Below are 18,595 nucleotides of genomic sequence, written 5' to 3'. Positions count from 1 at the left end.
CCTATGTATGTGCAGAGCTTTTTCTCAGTAGGAATGTGGGGGAATGCAGTTCTGGGACCTCCAGTACTGAATGTATGTAATAGCAAGGGATGCTGGGGTATGCTGGAGGATCTCTTGATGCTGGCTACTGAGGGATCTATTGCTGCTGGAGAGGGTCTATTGTTGCATGGGGATCTTTTATTGTTGGGGTTTTCTATTATTGCAGGGGGGGGGTCTATTGTTGCTGGGAGGGGGTCTTATGCTGCTGGGTGGTCAGTTGTTGCTGGGAGGGATCCACTGTTAAGGGAGAGGTCTATTGATTCTGGCTGCTTAAAGATCAGTTGTTGCTGCTGGGGATCTATTGTTGCTGGAGTGGTATTTTGTTGCAGGGGTCCATTGTTGTGGGGGGATCTATTCTTGCTGGTGGGGCATCTATTCTTGCTGTGGGTCAGTTTTAGGGTGTCTCCACTCTATGGCGCAGCATCAGAGATACCTGTGGATAGCTGCATTGTTAAACTGGGGAAAGGGTAGTGTTAGATATACTATTAGATTTAGATGGACTTGTCTAAAAAATGAAAGCTGAACTCCAGCTAACACAGCATTACAGCAACAGTTTTTTGTTGGGGGGATAAAGATTTTACATAATAATAATAATAATGGCTGACCATTGTAAGCACCCCTGTCAGTGGTGAACAGTTTGTCTCAACCCTCTAACTGCCACTTTTGCTGCTGGAGAGGGTCTATTGTTGCATGGGGATCTTTTATTGTTGGGGTTTTCTATTATTGCAGGGGGGGGGTCTATTGTTGCTGGGAGGGGGTCTTATGCTGCTGGGCGGTCAGTTGTTGCTGGGAGGGATCTACTGTTAAGGGAGAGGTCTATTGATTCTGGCTGCTTAAAGATCAGTTGTTGCTGCTGGGGATCTATTGTTGCTGGAGTGGAATTTTGTTGCAGGGGTCCATTGTTGTGGGGGGATGTATTCTTGCTGGTGGGGCATCTATTCTTGCTGGGGGTCTATTGTTGTTGGGAAATCTGTTGCTGTTGGGGGAGGTCTATGGTTGCTGGGGGAATCTATTGTTGCTGGATGCATGGGATCTATTTTGCTGCTTTTCTTGTTATCATTACCAAATTCCATACAAATTACTTAGCACCACAAAATGATACTTGGTTCTGTATTCTCTAAAAGGGGTACTGGATGGTGGGTAGGGGGTTGAACCAAGGGATGGTGATCGGAGGTGGGCAGGGGGTGGAAACAAGGGGTGGCTTGGAAGGGGGAGTTCCTGCACCTGTTCTCTGAGAAAAAAAAGCTCTGTGTATGTCCCGCAAAAATGTGCATTCACGCAACATGCAGATGTTAATGGGGCCTAAGGTTTTCATAAACTTCCTTGCTTACAAAAGTAGATTTTGTTAGTTTTTCACAAACAGTAAAAATCAGCAATTTTGCTAAAAAATTAGAACCATTAAATAGCTTGTGAAAACAGATGCCCTGAAGAATAAAGTGGTGGTTGATGCAATTTTTTTATGTTGTGCGATATTTTGCAGTCGGTAATCAAACACATAGTAGTTGATTTACTAAAACCGGAGAGTGCAAAATCTGGTGCAGCTGTGCATAGAAACCAATCAGCTTCCAGGTTTTATTGCCACACGGGCGTTCCGTTTTTTTTTCTTCAGTTCATTCACGGTTTTTCAAAGAAAGTTTTTTCATCCGTTTACATTGGTTTACATCCGTCCATTTTCATCCATGTAGATCCATTAAGATCCGTTTTCCATCCGTTTATGTCTGTTTTCATCCGTTTACATCTGTTTATGTCCGTTTTCATCCATTTACATCTGTTTTTGGTCCGTTTTCATCCATTTATGTCCGTTTACATCTGTTTTCATCTGTTTTGGTCCATTTACATCAGTTTACATCCATTGATATACGTTTTTGTCCGTTCCAGGGTTTTTTTTGTGGAAGAAAAATAGGGTTTTCTTCTGTTAAAAAAAAAACGGATGTTAACGGATGCGGACATTAACGGATGTAAAAAGATGTTCATCCGTTTACATCCGCTAGTCCACAGAAATACATGGGGGTCTGCTTTTCATCTGTAAATGGACAGATGAAAAACAGACATACGGAACGCCCATGTGAAAGAGGCCTAAATAAACAAGCTGAAGTGAATAAACAATCTCCCCCATAGTTTCAGGAAAAAATATACTAATGAAGTTTAGTGCACACAAACACGTTCCAATACTAATTTTTTGGTAAATTATAAAAGTTCAGGTTATGTTTCTATTGTACAGCGCTGAGCAAACTGTTGGCGCTATATAAATCCTGTATAATAATAATAATGTTGAATAGATAAATACCAAATATGTCAAGACTCAAAACTGCGCACTAGTGAAATACGGCTGATAGGAACAGACATTCCCTGGAACTCATAAAAACTGGTGCCGACAGATTTTCCGAAAGTGTCTTGCATGCGTTCTAAAGGTGGTGCAGCGTGCGTCAATTACATGTACCTGTCTAAAACTTGTACTTTAATTTGGATCATGCTGCGACAGTTTTAAAATTCACACTTTTGCAAAATCTGTCTGCACCAGGGTTTCTCTCTTTGCACACACACCAAAAGAGAATTGATCTTCTATAACTCCACTTTTGTAAGATACAAAGTGTCGGTATTTTATTTTGAGTTTGGCGCAGGCATTGCGCCACAATGTAAAAAATGGTGCATTTTACAACTTCCTGCATTTGTTGCACGAATCGTTGTCACAACCAAAAACTGTCGCAGATGCTTCATGAATTTGGTGCAAAAACGTTAGCGAGATAGATTACCACCGTAAAAGTGCTACATTTTTATTATGGGGAATTTGGACACATGCGTTTTGGCGTGCTGCAACAAATGAATTAAAATGCAACTGTGTACATGGTCCCTCACTTTAAATATAAACACTTTCTTTGAACAGTTTAAAAAATGCTCTATCATACATAGTGAACAAAATAGGAAGTGCAGAGATCAGATATGACACGGACCGTTGCTCCCATCTGCACTGATGAGCCGTGCTTCTCTTCTGGTTTATATATACCAAGCCTGACCAACCATGGAGTTTTCTCAGAACTCGTCCCCCTAGAAAACCATCATATGTTTAGACACCTGGGACCTCCAGGCTGATGTTGCTCTAAGTGAATTTTTAAAGCAATGATAAGCATAGACGTTGTGTTCAGCTGGTTGGAGGACGTGGTTGGAGGACGTGGTTGGAGGACACGCTGGCAGAAGGTGATGAAGTGTAATTAGCTATTGGGTGTAGACCATGAGAGATCACATACCTGTCTAGTGCGGGCTAAGGAGCCCATCCATCCAAAACTAATATTTCACCTTATGGTGGTTATAAATTCCAGCTAGATATAAAAGACACTAATTAACCATTTGCCCTCCGGAAGATTCCACTGACCTTCATGACCAGGCCATTTATTGCTATACGGTGCTGCGCTACTTTAACCGACAGGTGCGCGGTCATGCAACACTGTACACAAATTAAATTTCTATCATTTTGTCACACAAATAGAGCTTTCTTTTGATGTTATTTGATCATAGTTACATAGTCTGGCTGAAAAAAAGACAAAAGTCCATTCATTTCAACCCAAAAAAAAAAATGATCCAGAGGAAGGCAAAAAACCCAGCAAAGCATGATCCAATTTGCCCCTGCAGGGAAAAAATCCTTCCTGATCCCTCGAGAGGCAATCGGATATTCCCTGGATAAACTTTACCTATAAATGTTAGTATCCAGTTATATTCTGTGTATCTAGGAAAGAATCCAGGACTTTTGTAAAGTAATCCACTGAGCTGGCCAGAACCAACTCTTGAGGGAGTCTATTCCACATTTCACAGCTCTCACTGTGAAGAAACCTTTCTGTGTTTGGAGATTACATTTCTTTTTCTCCAGACATAAAGAGTGCCCCCTTGTCCTCATAGCTGACTTTAGGGTGAATTATCATCACCGTGTTTTTAATTTTTTTGCACTATAAATGAAAAAAGACCAAAAAATGAAAAAAAACAAACAATATTTTTTGCTTCTTGGTATAAAACATATCCAATAAAAAAATTTCAGAACTTTAGTCCAAAATGTATTCTGCTACATGTCTTTGGTAAAAAAAAAATAAAAAAATCCCAATAAGTGTATATTAATTGGTTTGCATCTACAAATAGCAGTAAATATACTGGAATTTTTATTTATTTCTTTACTAGTAATGGCAGCAGTCGGCGACTTATAGCGGTACTGGGATAGTACGGCGGACATTCTGACACTGGGTGGGAACTGACTAACTGCCACTGACATCTCCAGTGACACCAATACAGTGATCAGTGCTAATAAAAACACTGACACTGTACTAATGGCACTGGGCAGGAAGGGGTTAATATCTGGGGCGATCAAAGGGTTAACTGTGTGTCAGAGAGTGATTTAACTATGTACTCTGTAGTGTTTTACTAGGGGACATGCTTTTCAGAGAGATAAAAACCAGCTGTCCCCACTGACAGGAGAGAGATCTGTGTTGTTTACACTTCCAGATCTCTCTCCTGTCAGCTGCTCTGCCCATCTTTCTGAGTCCAGGCCTTGAATCCAGGACCTGGTGATTGACACGTATAGGAGCCAATGACAGCGCAGGTAGAACGGCACACACGTATTTTAAATGATAGCAATAGAATTAAGGGCAAAATTTTGTTCTCCATTTTAATTAGGGTCAGGCAAGGTTATAACCCCTGTCAGTTTATATTTTGCCATCTTTGTCCCATTGAGGAGATCTCCATTTAACCCCTCTAAGGTGAGGGAATCCCTGGATGTCACCAGAACCGGTGTCCCCAGTGGGAAGAATTCCCATCTATTGCTGCTTTGGTAACAACCCAAAATTTGGGATTTCCTTTCACTTCTACTTTCAGTGAAAAAGGTAAACAGGACAAAGAGAGGGTGAATCTCCCTAACAGGGGCACAGACAGCAATAAAAACCTGACAGGGGTTCTAATCCCTGTACACTGCATCCAAAACTAAAGAAAGGTCTGAGATGAGGGGGTTTGATCCCGTTGGGCAATGCTCACTGTTTGATGCTTTGGAATGCTTGATGGACATTTGTAACCCTTGGTATTCTCAATAAAACAGTTTACTAATTAAGAAAAAAAAAAAAAGTCGCACTGAATACAAAATGCAGTTTTTTTTTGTTTTGTTTTTTTTATTCCAGTAACACAATACCTAAAGATGGCCAATCATTTCTTTTGAAAACTCTCATCTCAGGACCATTTGGTCGATTTTCCAGTTGTTAATGGGGTCAAATACGACCTTCGTTTTTGACTGCAGTGACCAAAAAATTCAAAGAAGAAGGATGGAGATTGTTTTCTTGAAGTAATGAATGTCCAAAAGTGAAAATGACTTTTGTTTAAGAAATTACATTAATTTCACAATTGATTATTTAAAATGAATACAATTTAAAAAAAAGGAATTTTCAGGTGAATTTTCGTGCGAATGTTTGTTTGAAAATCTGCTAGTGTATGGCCAGTTTTAGGGTGTCTCCACTCTATGGCGCAGCATCAGAGATACCTGTGGACAGCTGCATTGTTAAACTGGGGAAAGGGTACTGTTAGATATACTATTAGATTTAGATGGACTTGTCTAAAAAATGAAAGCTGAACTCCAGCTAACACAGCAGTTACAGCAACAGTTTTTTTGTTGGGGGGATAAAGATTTAACATAATAATAATAATGGCTGACCATTGTAATTAAAAATATAATATTGCGCTCACAACCTTCCAATCTATATATAGTAAACCTATAAACGTGTATATAATATATTTGAATATCTGAATAAGTGAATATATAGCCAATCAACTCACATAAATGAATATATAGCCAGTCAACTCACATGAATGAAATAGTAAAAAATACTAAAAATATAGTGAAATCATATAATATATTGATAAAATAATAATGTCCCACAGAGAAATATATAGGTGACTTTGTGCTGAAAAAAATCTTCTATAACTTTAAATAGGTGACTGCTTGTGCCTCCTCCCTCAAGTGAAGATGTGCGCTCACCTCATGAATAGCCTGCAATTAGGCTATTAAAGCTTGCGGTTCACCTCCTTGGAACCTACTTGTTTAGGAACTGTTGTAGATGAGATAACAATTATAATGCGACCTGTGTTGTAGACCAATATCCTCTCACTGGATGCCCCTCTGCTGTCTTCTTATTTCCATGTAACCAAATGCATGAGCGGGTACTTAGTATGATCCTTCTGATCTTCTCTATTTTTTCTCCAAAAGAAACTGGATCTTCTTCACAGAAGCGCATAGATATTGCGCATTGATAAATCAAGGTAGTGGGGTATGCGTCTGGGACATCTGTCTCCAATTGGGCAGCTCCGCAGTGAGTGGGTGATGTCTGCTCCAGAGGTCTCCTTAGGGATCAGCAGGGTCAGCCACCTGATTTCAGGTGGCTGACCCTGCTGATCCCTAAGGAGACCTCTGGAGCAGACATCACCCACTCACTGCGGAGCTGCCCAATTGGAGACAGATGTCCCAGACGCATACCCCACTACCTTGATTTATCAATGCGCAATATCTATGCGCTTCTGTGAAGAAGATCCAGTTTCTTTTGGAGAAAAAATAGAGAAGATCAGAAGGATCATACTAAGTACCCGCTCATGCATTTGGTTACATGGAAATAAGAAGACAGCAGAGGGGCATCCAGTGAGAGGATATTGGTCTACAACACAGGTCGCATTATAATTGTTATCTCATCTACAACAGTTCCTAAACAAGTAGGTTCCAAGGAGGTGAACCGCAAGCTTTAATAGCCTAATTGCAGGCTATTCATGAGGTGAGCGCACATCTTCACTTGAGGGAGGAGGCACAAGCAGTCACCTATTTAAAGTTATAGAAGATTTTTTTCAGCACAAAGTCACCTATATATTTCTCTGTGGGACATTATTATTTTATCAATATATTATATGATTTCACTATATTTTTAGTATTTTTTACTATTTCATTCATGTGAGTTGACTGGCTATATATTCATTTATGTGAGTTGATTGGCTATATATTCACTTATTCAGATATTCAAATATATTATATACACGTTTATAGGTTTACTATATATAGATTGGAAGGTTGTGAGCGCAATATTATATTTTTAATTACACGTTTTTTCACATTGGTTGTTATGTGCTAATAAGTTTGCGATCCAACAAAAGGAATTCATTACTTGACTCGCAAGGTTTTTTCCATATAAATGGCTGACCATTGTAAGCACCCCTGTCAGTGGTAAACAGTTTGTCTCCACCCTCTAACTGCCACTTTTGCTAGACAGGTTAAAAAGGTTGTGAAGGGTAAAATTTTCTTTACCTTCATGCATTCTCTGCGGGAAGGTAAAAAATTTGCATTGTGCAGCTCCCCCTCGTAGCCCCCCTAATACTTAGCCAAGTCTGATCTTGCTGTGCATGAGAGCAGTGGCTCCCCTGGGTCTCTCTCTCCTCATGGGCTGAGATACAGCAGCAAGAGCCATTGGTTCTGGCTGCTGTCAATCACAGCCAGTGGGGAGGGAGCATGGGGGCAGGTGTGAGTCACGCTCTGTGTGTCCCATAGACATACATAGAGCTGGCCTAGGAGCTAGCACACACGTGTGCACCCAGAGCAAGCAGCTTGCTATGGGGGCACTCAGAAAGGGGGAGGGGCCAGAAGCACCAGCGGGGATCCCGAGAAGAAGAGGATTGGGGCTGCTCTTTGCAAAACCATTACACAGAACAGGTAAATATGATGTATTAATTATTTTAAAGGAAAAAAAAAACCGAACCTTTAGAACCACTTTAAAAGGAAGATGGAAAAAATACCTGATTAGTTCACCAGGTGAGAATAAAGAAAGAAGAGCCTAAAAAAGAAAACTAATGCAGCCATCACATGTAAAGAGTGGTAAAGTGCAATATATTATATTTTTGCTTTTGGGTCTATCCAAAAACTGAAGCACAACACATAGCAATGTGTATTACCACAATACAACGAGAACCTGTCAAGAATGTACCGAGGATGGAGACATGTTATTTGTTAACTGATTTTATTTTGCCTTGTGAAATTTTTCTAAGAAAAAGTCTGAAAAGCGTGATGTTTACATGATCCAGCCACAATGGATGATGTGTTATTTATATAGCCATGGTGCCTACTCTAAAGAGAGATCTGTACATAAAAAATGTTATTATGTGTGGTCAAGGTCGGCCACTCGTAGGGCTGTGTGTGGGCTTGAGGTGTGTGGGGTTAAGAAGCATGTCAAATCCAGCCATAAGAAAGCATTCGTGTTTGTTTGTTCTTTCGTGAAAAATGGATTGCCTTTGAGATCCATTGACCATGCATTAGCCACACATTCCCATTGTGTTCTCACTGACCTGTAGGGGGCCCTAAACATTTTTAACCATTTGTCTACAGGGGCAATTTTAAATTTTTTCCACACGCGTTAAAATATGCATTTTGTTTTTTGTTTTTGCTAGAAATTACTTTAAACCCTCCAAAAAGTATACATTTTCTGAAAGCAGAGAACCCAGAGAATAAAATGATGGTAGTTGTAATCTTTTATACTCCATTAAGCATCTTGCATAGATCGGGGCACTAGAGGTAGGTTCCATTAAAGAATGTTTGGCGTTGTACGCAGATGACCTACCACTATTTTTTTTTTATAGATCCTGGCCCATTTCTTCAAGCGGATTTTCTGCATTCTGGACAAATTTTCTGTTTTCTCTGGCCTTCGGGTGAATTGGGACAAATGGACCATTTTGCTTCTTAATTCAGGAACCCGAGCTGTGGCAGATGGTAACCTGCAGCTCAAGTGGGTCTTTTAATTTACTTATCTAGGAGTTCATGTTTCAGCAAGGGGCGCAGATTAAATTTCGTTAAATTTGCAGGCGCTGTTAGACTTTTTAAAGAGGAAAACTGAGGCGTGGTGGAGTCTCCATTTGTTAGTGATGGGGTGCATTAACCTCCTCAAGATGAAGGTCCTCCCAGTCTTTTTGTATTTTCTTTGCAAATCACCTGTATGGGTCCCACGTTCCTTTTTTTGTCGGGTCCACGGCCTATTTGGTTCCTTCATTTGGGGCCTCTCTTCTTTATGGATTGGAGTTAGGACTCTTCAGGTGCTGTGGGGGCAAGGGGGTTTGGCAGGGCAGGGTGTCTGTGTGCGTAGGTGGCTTCTGAGAGACTATGGGGATTCGGCCATGTTTTTGGAGGCGGCAGTACTGGGCTCCTATGCGAGTTTGAGACTTTTGTACAGGGACTCTGGGGCAAAATTTCTGTTACCACTGCAAGCCATGATCAAAGCTTGGGATTGTACTCAGGCTATACTAGCACCTGCCTCCACCTCATTTTCACCGGCCTCTCCATTGCAGATGAATGCCCAGCAACCCCAATTTCTTACCATACCTGATCCCAATCATTTGGGCTACGAATGGATTAAAACTTTAGGGGATGTTACTAAAAGGGGTGCATTACTACCCTTTGATGTGAAGCAGAATTTTGGCTTTTCTAATCCATAATTTTTTTTAAATACCTCCATCTGGAACATGCCTTTATTTCTGCTCCACTCATGTGCAGATTCAATCCTCCACTTTGGAGAATGTACTCCTTGATGACTTTTTAAAAAAACATTGTCCGAATTATATAAAGAAATGTTTCCTATCACTCCCCCTTGTGTGACCAAATGCAGGGAGAAATGGGTGGAAGATGTTCTTGACCTTCATAGAGAGGACTGGAACTACGTGGAGTTTCCCCTTTGCGTATTTTGTGTCAGCTAGGAACAGGTTATTTCAATTTAAATTTCTACACAGAATTTACTATACACCTGTGAGACTCGCATGTATTTCTCTGCTGGTTTCTGCGGAGTGTTGGCACTGTACGCACTCCTTGGCTACCTTCGGGCATGTGTTTTGGTACTGTCCTCTGGCTCAGGACTTCTGGATGGGAATTCTGTGATGCATTACTGGGGTTACCTCACCGTCTTTGCCCATGACAATGTCAGTTTGCCTTTTGGGCCTAGTGAAGGGTCTGGCCCCTACTAGGACTCAACATACCCTGCTCAGTCTCTTATTATTCTATGCTCGGAAGGCACTGATTCTGTACTGGAAAAAGCCAGGGAAGCCCTCATTAGTTTATTGGAAAGGGCTGATGAACGAAATGGTCCCATTTTATAAATGTACTTTTATGAGCAGGGGGTTTCCTAAAAAATTGGAGAAAGTCTGGCAGTCCTGGATGGATAGTTCCTCCTCCACTGCCTAGGGAAAGACCCATTGCTCTATTAACTGTTTTAAATGTTTGGCCTGCTACTCTATGTGCTCATGCACCTGTATAGACATGCTGAGCGCTCTCATGGCCTGGTTGAGATTCATAAATTTGTCCTCAGATTAGCCAAAGGACCCGGGATGTAATCGGTAATCAGGTTCATTTGTGTATGCTTTTGGGGCTTCTGTCAAGTTTTTGGGGGAATGTTGTGTCATATGTCCATATACCCCATTAGGGGTTATCAGTGTCCAGTTGGGTGTGGTTGCATGGAATGAGGGCGGGAGGAAAGGTTGTAGTTAGAGTACTTTTTGGCCCTGCAAGTTCAGTTGTTTTTTGTACTTGTTGTTTTCTATGTAAAATCAATAAACAAATTCTTAAAAAAAAAACATCTTGCATAGAAGTGCCGGACCGGCACTAAAATAGTGGGTGGCCGCACACTGTAGCAAGAACTCCGATGCTCTATTTAATTGAATATTACAGATAAAAACATCATGGCACTACAGTCCATTTGAACATGTATATCTTTTGGACTGTAGTGCTGTGATGTTTTTATCTGGAATATTCAATTTAAAATGTTTTGGAGTTCTTGCTACCATGTGTGGCCACCCACTATTTTACTTTTAAACAATAATATTCCCAAATTCTTTGGTAAAATATAAAAGCTTGGTTTGTCAAGCCTTAAACCTGCGCCATAAAATTGAAAGAAAAATATAGTACCCAAAATTCTCCATAGGCAACACGTTAATATCCTTTATGGAATATCAATTCAGAGTTAACTGTGAATTATGGCCTTAGAATGATTACTCCTACTCCAACTTTCTTGATGATACCTCACATGTGTTGTGCAATTGATGTTTACACGTGCTTGCATTACAATTGGCGTTGATATGGGGTGTGTATGGGGGCAACAAAGCTGCTTAAAAAAACATTTAAAATATTTTATTTTATTAATTTTTTACACTTTTTATTATTTTTTATCTTTATTGCTATCACAAGGGGACTAACAATCCAACGTTGTAAGATTGAAAGATGCAGCAAACAAACTTGACTCATATCCCTATCCCTCATCACTATCAATCACTAAGGGGAAGACCAATATATGGTAATGCCCTTTGGTTTTGAAAATGTCCTGACTACTTTTCAGAGAGCCATGCACAGGGTCTTATGCCCCTCAACAAAAGTCTGTGGCTATGTACCCGGATGATGTCAACATTCATAGTTTTGATTTGGCCTTCCACTACAAAGGTTTAACAAGGGTTAGATGCTTTACTTGAAGCCAACTTCTTCGTAAATTTACTTAAATGTGCTATTGGGCTGGAGGAACCAAATATCTGCATTACAACATTGGATATGGGAAAAAAACCCAAGCAACAGTCAATGAGTAAGCCAAAAATAAACTCTTCAGTAGTTTTACTAACTGCTCAGCTCCACAAATGATAAGATTTCTCTCCAAGGCCAGAGCGGAGCAAATTAACTAGTTCAGCTTTTTGGATGTACTATGCAAATCCAAAGAGTGAACCTTTAATCACAAGCTGATGGCTACAGTAGCGTCACCTATAGAGATTTTTGGGCACTGTATTTTTTTTTTTTTTTTTTGCGATATCACGGGTGCACACAATTTTAACCACTTATACCGAGCACTTTCACCCCCTTCCTTTCTAGGTAAATTTTCAGATTTCAGTGCTGTTGCACTTTGAATGACAATTGCACGATCATGCAACACTGTACCAATATGAATTTTACATAATTATTTGAGACAGGTGGAGCTTTCTTTTAGTGGTATTTAATCACCACTGTTTTTTTGAATTTTTTGCTAAATGAGAAAAAAACCTTTTTCTTCGTTTCTGCAAATTTTGCAAATAAGTAATTTTTATTCACTGATGTGCACTGATGAGGCTGCAGTGATGGGCAACTAATGAGGCTTCACTGATGGGCAACTAATGAGGCTGCATGGATAGGCACTGATGGGCAGTGGTGAGGATGCACTGCTGGGCACTGATGAGACAGCACTGATGGGTACTGGTAAGTGGTACTGATGGGCACTGCTGGGGCTGGACTGATGGACACTGCTGGGGCTGGATGGATGGACACTGCTGGGGCTGCACTGATAATCAGGGCACAGATGCTCAATGCCCTAATTATTAGTGTAAACAAAGCACTGTCAGGATTGCCTGTTATCAGCTCTCCTTTCCTCACACAGTGACAGCATGGAGGAAAGGAAACTGGCAATCTGTTTACATTTGGTCAGCCGGGATTGGACACAGCTGATTACATGGTAAAGGATCGTTGTGATTGGCTCTTTACAGTGATCTGTGATCAGCTGTGTCCAAAGGTCACAGCGGTCAAAGAGTGCACTCGATGTGCGCCCCAGGGGCCGAGACAACCTTCTTTCGACTATAGCGTGGTAATGAGGAGGTTAAGGCATGGCATGTTAGGTATCTATTTATTCAACGCAACTTCATCTGTTAGATTCTACAAACAAATTGTTATTATAATTGTGTGTTTGCACTAAAATTCATTTTACTATATTTTTCCTGAAAATTTGTGTTCAATAAAACGTTGCAAACATATCATGAGACATAAAAATGATATCATCTTTTTATCCTATAGCCTCTACTTTCAGAAAATATCTCGGGAGTTTAAGTAATTTTATTGCCAAAAATTAAGATTTTACATGCATGACAATTAACCTCCTTGGTGGTATGATTATTTCCGATTTTTTGTGATGAAAGCGGTACCATTTTTTTGCATGGAAATATGTAGTTTTTTATTGTAGGCTGTAATTTTTAGGAATAAATCACTGAAATCTGTCCAAACAAGAGTCTAGTAAACATCCCGGATATGATAAAACTTGAAACACGAAATCATAAAATATAATTTAATAAATAATCATAAAAAATAATAATATAATAATAATATATTTAATTCAATAATATAATAGTCGCAAAATCGTTTTCAGTGTCTGATGACAAATTTCCCCACGAATCATTATCACTCAATTCTGCAAGTGGTTCTGATTTACTATCGCTGTTCTCTAGCTGGTCTACAACTGCTTTTGACATAAAGGGACGCTTTTTGGATGCCATGGACGTTTCTAAGTTTCCAGGCAGAAAGAACAGACAAAATGTAGGCAGGGCACAGGACAAAGCAGTAGGGACAAAATATATGTGAAATGCATTGAAACAGCAATGTTTTACTATATAATAATAATTTTTTAAAAAATGACATTTTTTAAAAATTTCAAATTTGCCGCCGGTTCCGGCGCCCGTACGTCCCGACGTCACAGGGACTGGAACACGGAAGCCGGATGCCGGCATCGGCCGGAGGAGATGGCTGTGGACGCTGCAGGGGACACATCACGGGAGCGAAGGACAAGGTAAGTGCTGCAGGGACTCCCTGAGCAACGCCGCATGGTAAGCCCGAGTGTAGCTCGGGGTTACCGCTCTTGGTACTGAAATTTTACCCCGAGCTACACTCGGGAATACCGCCAAGGAGGTTAATAACATTTTGAAAATCCTTACCATGTAGGAGATAAGTCTAAATGAATTTTCATGCATTCATCTCTGTAAATCAAAAGATAACAGCATCTGCTCTGCCAAGGAGGAGGTGTAACAGCAGGGATTACATACATCCTCTTTGCTCTCTCTCTCTCTGCAGTAAAAGGAAACTATAGTTCCCATCAACCACAGGGAATTGTAGTGAATGTGGGAGGGTACACTAGGCCTGTACATGTTGAATGTGACTGAGAGTCTCGGTCTGTCCACCACTGCAAGTGGGGCTGAAATATATCACTGCTTCTCGGAGAAAGAACTACAGAAGGGATGTGCAAAGAGTTTGATTTGAAAATGAATAGGCTATTTCAGAACAACTACTGAGTGAACCAGAAGATGGATGACATATACAGTGATGGTAGTGATGGTCATCAACAAGGGCATGTAAAGAAGGTTTTGCCCAGAATTCTAGTTTAAGCAATTAAAGGGGGGGGGTGGGCTTATCTACTAAAGTTCTAGGTGGAATTGTCTTTAAATAGCCTTCTAGAAAAAGTAAATTCCACATTTTATATCAGCATTTTGTTTCCATTAAGTAGCTATGCATGTCACTATTTGTAATAATTACAGGTTAGAAGATCCATAAATATAATTAATCATGACACCGCAACTAATTTAGGCCACAAACTAGACTGGTCACTTTGCGTAACCAAAAGTCCATGCCAGCCAAAGAGCTAGATTGGACCAAAGGTCATTATTAGTTGGGATAAAAGTAAACTGTAAAGTACTTATATACAGAAAATGTCCCCAGTGACTTTTTCTAGGCCCACATGTTAACCCCTGAAAGCAGAAAGTCACTCTCTCAATCAACATGGACTATTTTTAATCCTTATACTGCTAACATCAGTAAAAGGATAGAAAAGTATACCATATTTACTAGTTTTAAACTTTTTTTTATACATTTATTTAGTTACTTCCTGATTTCCATGCCTAGGAAAATGATGTCATACATCCCAGCAGTCTTCAGGAGAGAAGGGAGGGTTCTCAGCTCAGCCAATGCTTGAGCTAAGGGCAGATGGATTCCAGGAAGTAAATGCTACATGAATAATCTACCCTTACTCAAGATCACCACTGCCAGAAATGCTAGGGGGGTTCAAAGTGATTTCTCAGCAAAATAAAGCACGGAGACATGGATGGATGGGTGAGTTTGCTTTAAATATTAACAATGAAGTAAATAGCATTTTTGGTTAGTGGTGCTCAGATGCAGTGCAGTTTCAATTTAAGATCAGGAAGATTTTATCCCCTCCATAACCAGGTAATGTTTTGCTATTCGACACTGCGTTACTGTAACTGGCAACTGCACGGTCATGCAACGCTGTACCCAAATTAAAGTTATACTGTTTTTTTCACACAAATAAAGTTTTCTTTCAGAAGCATTTGATCACCACTGGGTTATTTATTATATCATCCAAAAAAAAATGAAAATCTTGAAATAAATAAAAAAAAACACAATATGTTTTACTTTCTGTTATAAAACATAACCAACAAAAAAAATTTCTTCATAAATTTAGGCCAAAATGTACATCATGGACATGTATGTGATCCGGAGTAGAAGGGTCACCACCCCGCAGTATATATACATGTGGTGGTCAGCAAGCAGTTAAACCTTTTGGAGAAGCGTACATTGAAGTGCATTTTGAAAGTATTTTCTTAAGCCTTCTACCTTTATTAATATTGAAAGATCTACAGCATTGATAGTCCAGGTTCCGGCACATGTACATTTACTAAACTCAGTAAAATGTGATAAAGGTTACTTACCCCCTGGTTCCCCTGGAAAGTGATCACAGGTGGCGGCAATGTAGCTCCTGAACCCTTTATGAGAGAAGAGATGAAAGTCATTGAATGAAAGTGTCAGCATGCTGGTAAGAAAAAGAATGTAACAAAGCACAGACTTGATTCCCGGCTAAAAATGTGACAGACCTTGCTAGAAAACACTGGTTAAGATCCAAACTGGGTCACTTATCTAGGTCTCCATGTTCATATTCACAGTTCTTTTCTACACAAGTACAGGTAATCGCGAGAAGAAACAAACCACAAATCAGATACTGGGGACTAGTTCTGGAATGAACAGACACCAAGTTTATGTGTAAATCCAATTACTAAAACCTCATATAGTGTCAAATGTAATTTTTAATATTTTAGGGCTCGTTCACACTTGGCTGTTTTACCAACGCTTGCCAAACGCCCCTATAGCGTTTGGCAAGCGTTGGTCCGGTGTTTGCGGAGCGTTTTTTAACGCTCCGCAAACGCCGCATGCGCGGTTTAGCGGCGGTTGCTAGGCGTTTGCCGAGCGTTAATAACGCCCCACAAACGCCTATAATGCAGTTTGAGTGGTGTTACCGCTCCGCAAACGCCCCGCAACCACGTCGCAAACGCACCGCAAACTGCCGGCCGGGCGTTTGCGGAGCGGCACCATAGACGAGAATAGGAGGCTTCAACGCCTCCTGACTCGTCCGGAGGCGTCCGTTTTGCCGCGACGCAACGCGACGTGACGCAAACGCTCCCGTTAGAACAGCACCATGTGCTGTAATGTGCAGAATTGGCAGAGGCGTTTGGGAAGCGGTAAAAACGCTTCCCAAACGCCTCTCTGCCACCTGCACACAGCGCTAGTGTGAACGTAGCCTTAAAATCAACAGCTTTTATGAAAATAATCCCTAGTGATCCTGCTATGAAGATCCTTGTTCGAGCACTTCCTGCTATAGGGTGACAACGCTCCGTCCCCGTCTCCCAATTATTCTCCAGTGTTCCCTGTCACACTGGCTTCCAATGGAGATTACAAGTGGCCATTTCAATGCACATTATACAGGCATAGTCCCCTGTTGTCAGCATCAAGAAACCCACCCTGAGAAAAACATTGCAGGAAATCATCAACACTGAGATGTAACAAAGAATTTGAAATGTTTTTTCCAATGTAGGCGCGGTCCCTAATATTTGTAACGTTGAAAGCAAAACACAGTGGGGTTGATTTAGCGTTAGAAGCTGATTGACTATCATGCACAACTGCACCAGATTTTGCACTCTCCAGTTTTAGTAAAGCAACCCCAGTGTGTTCTCAATTCGCACAGTATGGTGTTTATTTACTAAGGCTGGATAATGCGAAGTCAGACTCACCTCTGCATAGAAACCAATCAGCTTCCAGGTTTTAATGCCAAAGCTTAATTGAACAAGCTGAGGTTAGAAGTTGATTGGTTTCTATGCGGAAGTGAGACCAATTTTACACGTTCCAGCTTTAGTAAATAAACCCCAATGGTTCTTTCATACTATTGCTCTCCAAACTTTAGCCTGTGGGCCAAATGCAGCCCTTTGTTTGATTTTCTGCCACCCTTGGGGAACTGTTCCTCCCATTGCTGGAAACCAACAATGGAGCACTCTCCCATTGATATCAATGATTGGGCACTATTCCTCCAACTATTACCAATAATGGGACACTATTCCTCCAGCTAATACCAATGATGGGGCACTGTTCCTCCAACTAATACTAATGATGGGGCACTATTGCTTCAACTAAACACCAATGATGTTGTGCTATCCCTTCAACTAATACCAATGATAAGGCACTATTCCTCCAACTAATACCAATGATGGGGTACTATTCCTCCAACTAATACCAATGATGGGGTAATATTCCTCCAACTAATACCAATGATGGGGTACTATTCCTCCAACTAATAACAATGATGGGGTACTATTCCTCAAACTTATTCCAATGATTGGGCACTATTCCTCCAATTCCAATGAGAGGGCATCAGACGAAGTCCGGAAGTGACGAAACGCGTTAGTTGAGTGACGTCAAGACGCACGTACGTAGACCGGAAGTGTCGCCGCGGCCATTTTGTTGGTTTTCAACACATGGTTTTCTATGGTGTTTGGTTGAAAAAGCTTGAAACCATGTCTGGAGCTGATATTTTTAAATCTCAATGTAAGTGATGAATAAAAAGTTATCCCTATGCTTTGAATACTAGTCCTGAGACCCTTCTTATCTCTCTGAGGACCTTGGAAAAAACTTCTTGGAAGATAATGTGGAGGAATACTTTTCCATAGTATTGTTTGAGCATTTCAATACTCATAGAGGGTAATAGTATTTAGTACTACTGTGTGTTGGTTGATGGTAGACACTGAATTGCAGTGACCACAGAGTGCTCACAGTTTGATTTGTGTGATTATATGCACTATAAGAAAATAATTTGGATTTGTATATATTTTTTTTTTTTCCTTGCACAAAAGGGTTTTTTGAAGTGTATTTTGGTTGCACGGGGTGATTATTGTTATTATTATTATTATTAAGGGAATGCACTAGATATTATATTTTTTACTTCGAGGTGCGTTTTGGATGAAATAGGAGCCAATCCTTTCTGTGGATGAAAAGAGTGAATACATTTTGGGATATTTTTGGACACTATTTTGGACTTTCTTTTTGGACACTTTTTTGATTAGTGGGACTTTGTTGCATATTATATGTTTAAAATCAATTTATTTATTTATTTTATTTATTTTTGTAATTCACAAAAAGGTTGTATATGTATGAATGATGGGGCACTATTTCGCCAAATAATAGCAATGATAGGGCACTATTCCTCCAAATAATACCATTGATGGGGTACTATTCCTCAAACTAATACCAATGATGGGGCACTATTCCTCCAAATAATACCAATGATGGGGCACTATTCCTCCAAATAATACCAATGATGGGGCACTATTCTTCCCCCTATTCACCACAGGTGCCATGAAATTGGTTTACTTCCACTGAACACCAAGCCTGAGGCATTTTATTTTATATTTTATA

General features: G+C 40.3%; 1 protein-coding gene across 3 annotated transcripts in view; it reads right to left on the bottom strand.

Annotated features, from left to right (window-relative positions):
* The window catches only part of LOC149452448 (RNA polymerase II elongation factor ELL-like), a 227,367-nt gene that overhangs the window by 178,578 nt on the left and 30,194 nt on the right, over positions 1-18,595 (bottom strand). For all 3 annotated transcript variants that reach the window (XM_089689392.1, XM_089689390.1, XM_089689391.1), the window contains exon 2: positions 15,568-15,621. In XM_089689392.1, coding sequence (XP_089545518.1) covers positions 15,568-15,621 — 54 coding nt within the window. The remainder of the gene's footprint in view (positions 1-15,567; positions 15,622-18,595) is intronic.

Source organism: Staurois parvus, unplaced genomic scaffold (genome assembly GCF_062004578.1).
Source record: "Staurois parvus isolate SC_StPar_1 unplaced genomic scaffold, SC_StPar_1.0 ptg000472l, whole genome shotgun sequence".
Taxonomy (NCBI): Eukaryota; Metazoa; Chordata; class Amphibia; order Anura; family Ranidae; genus Staurois; species Staurois parvus.
The sequence above is the reverse complement of the archived record's forward strand: the minus strand, read 5'-3'. Positions and strand labels throughout refer to the sequence as shown.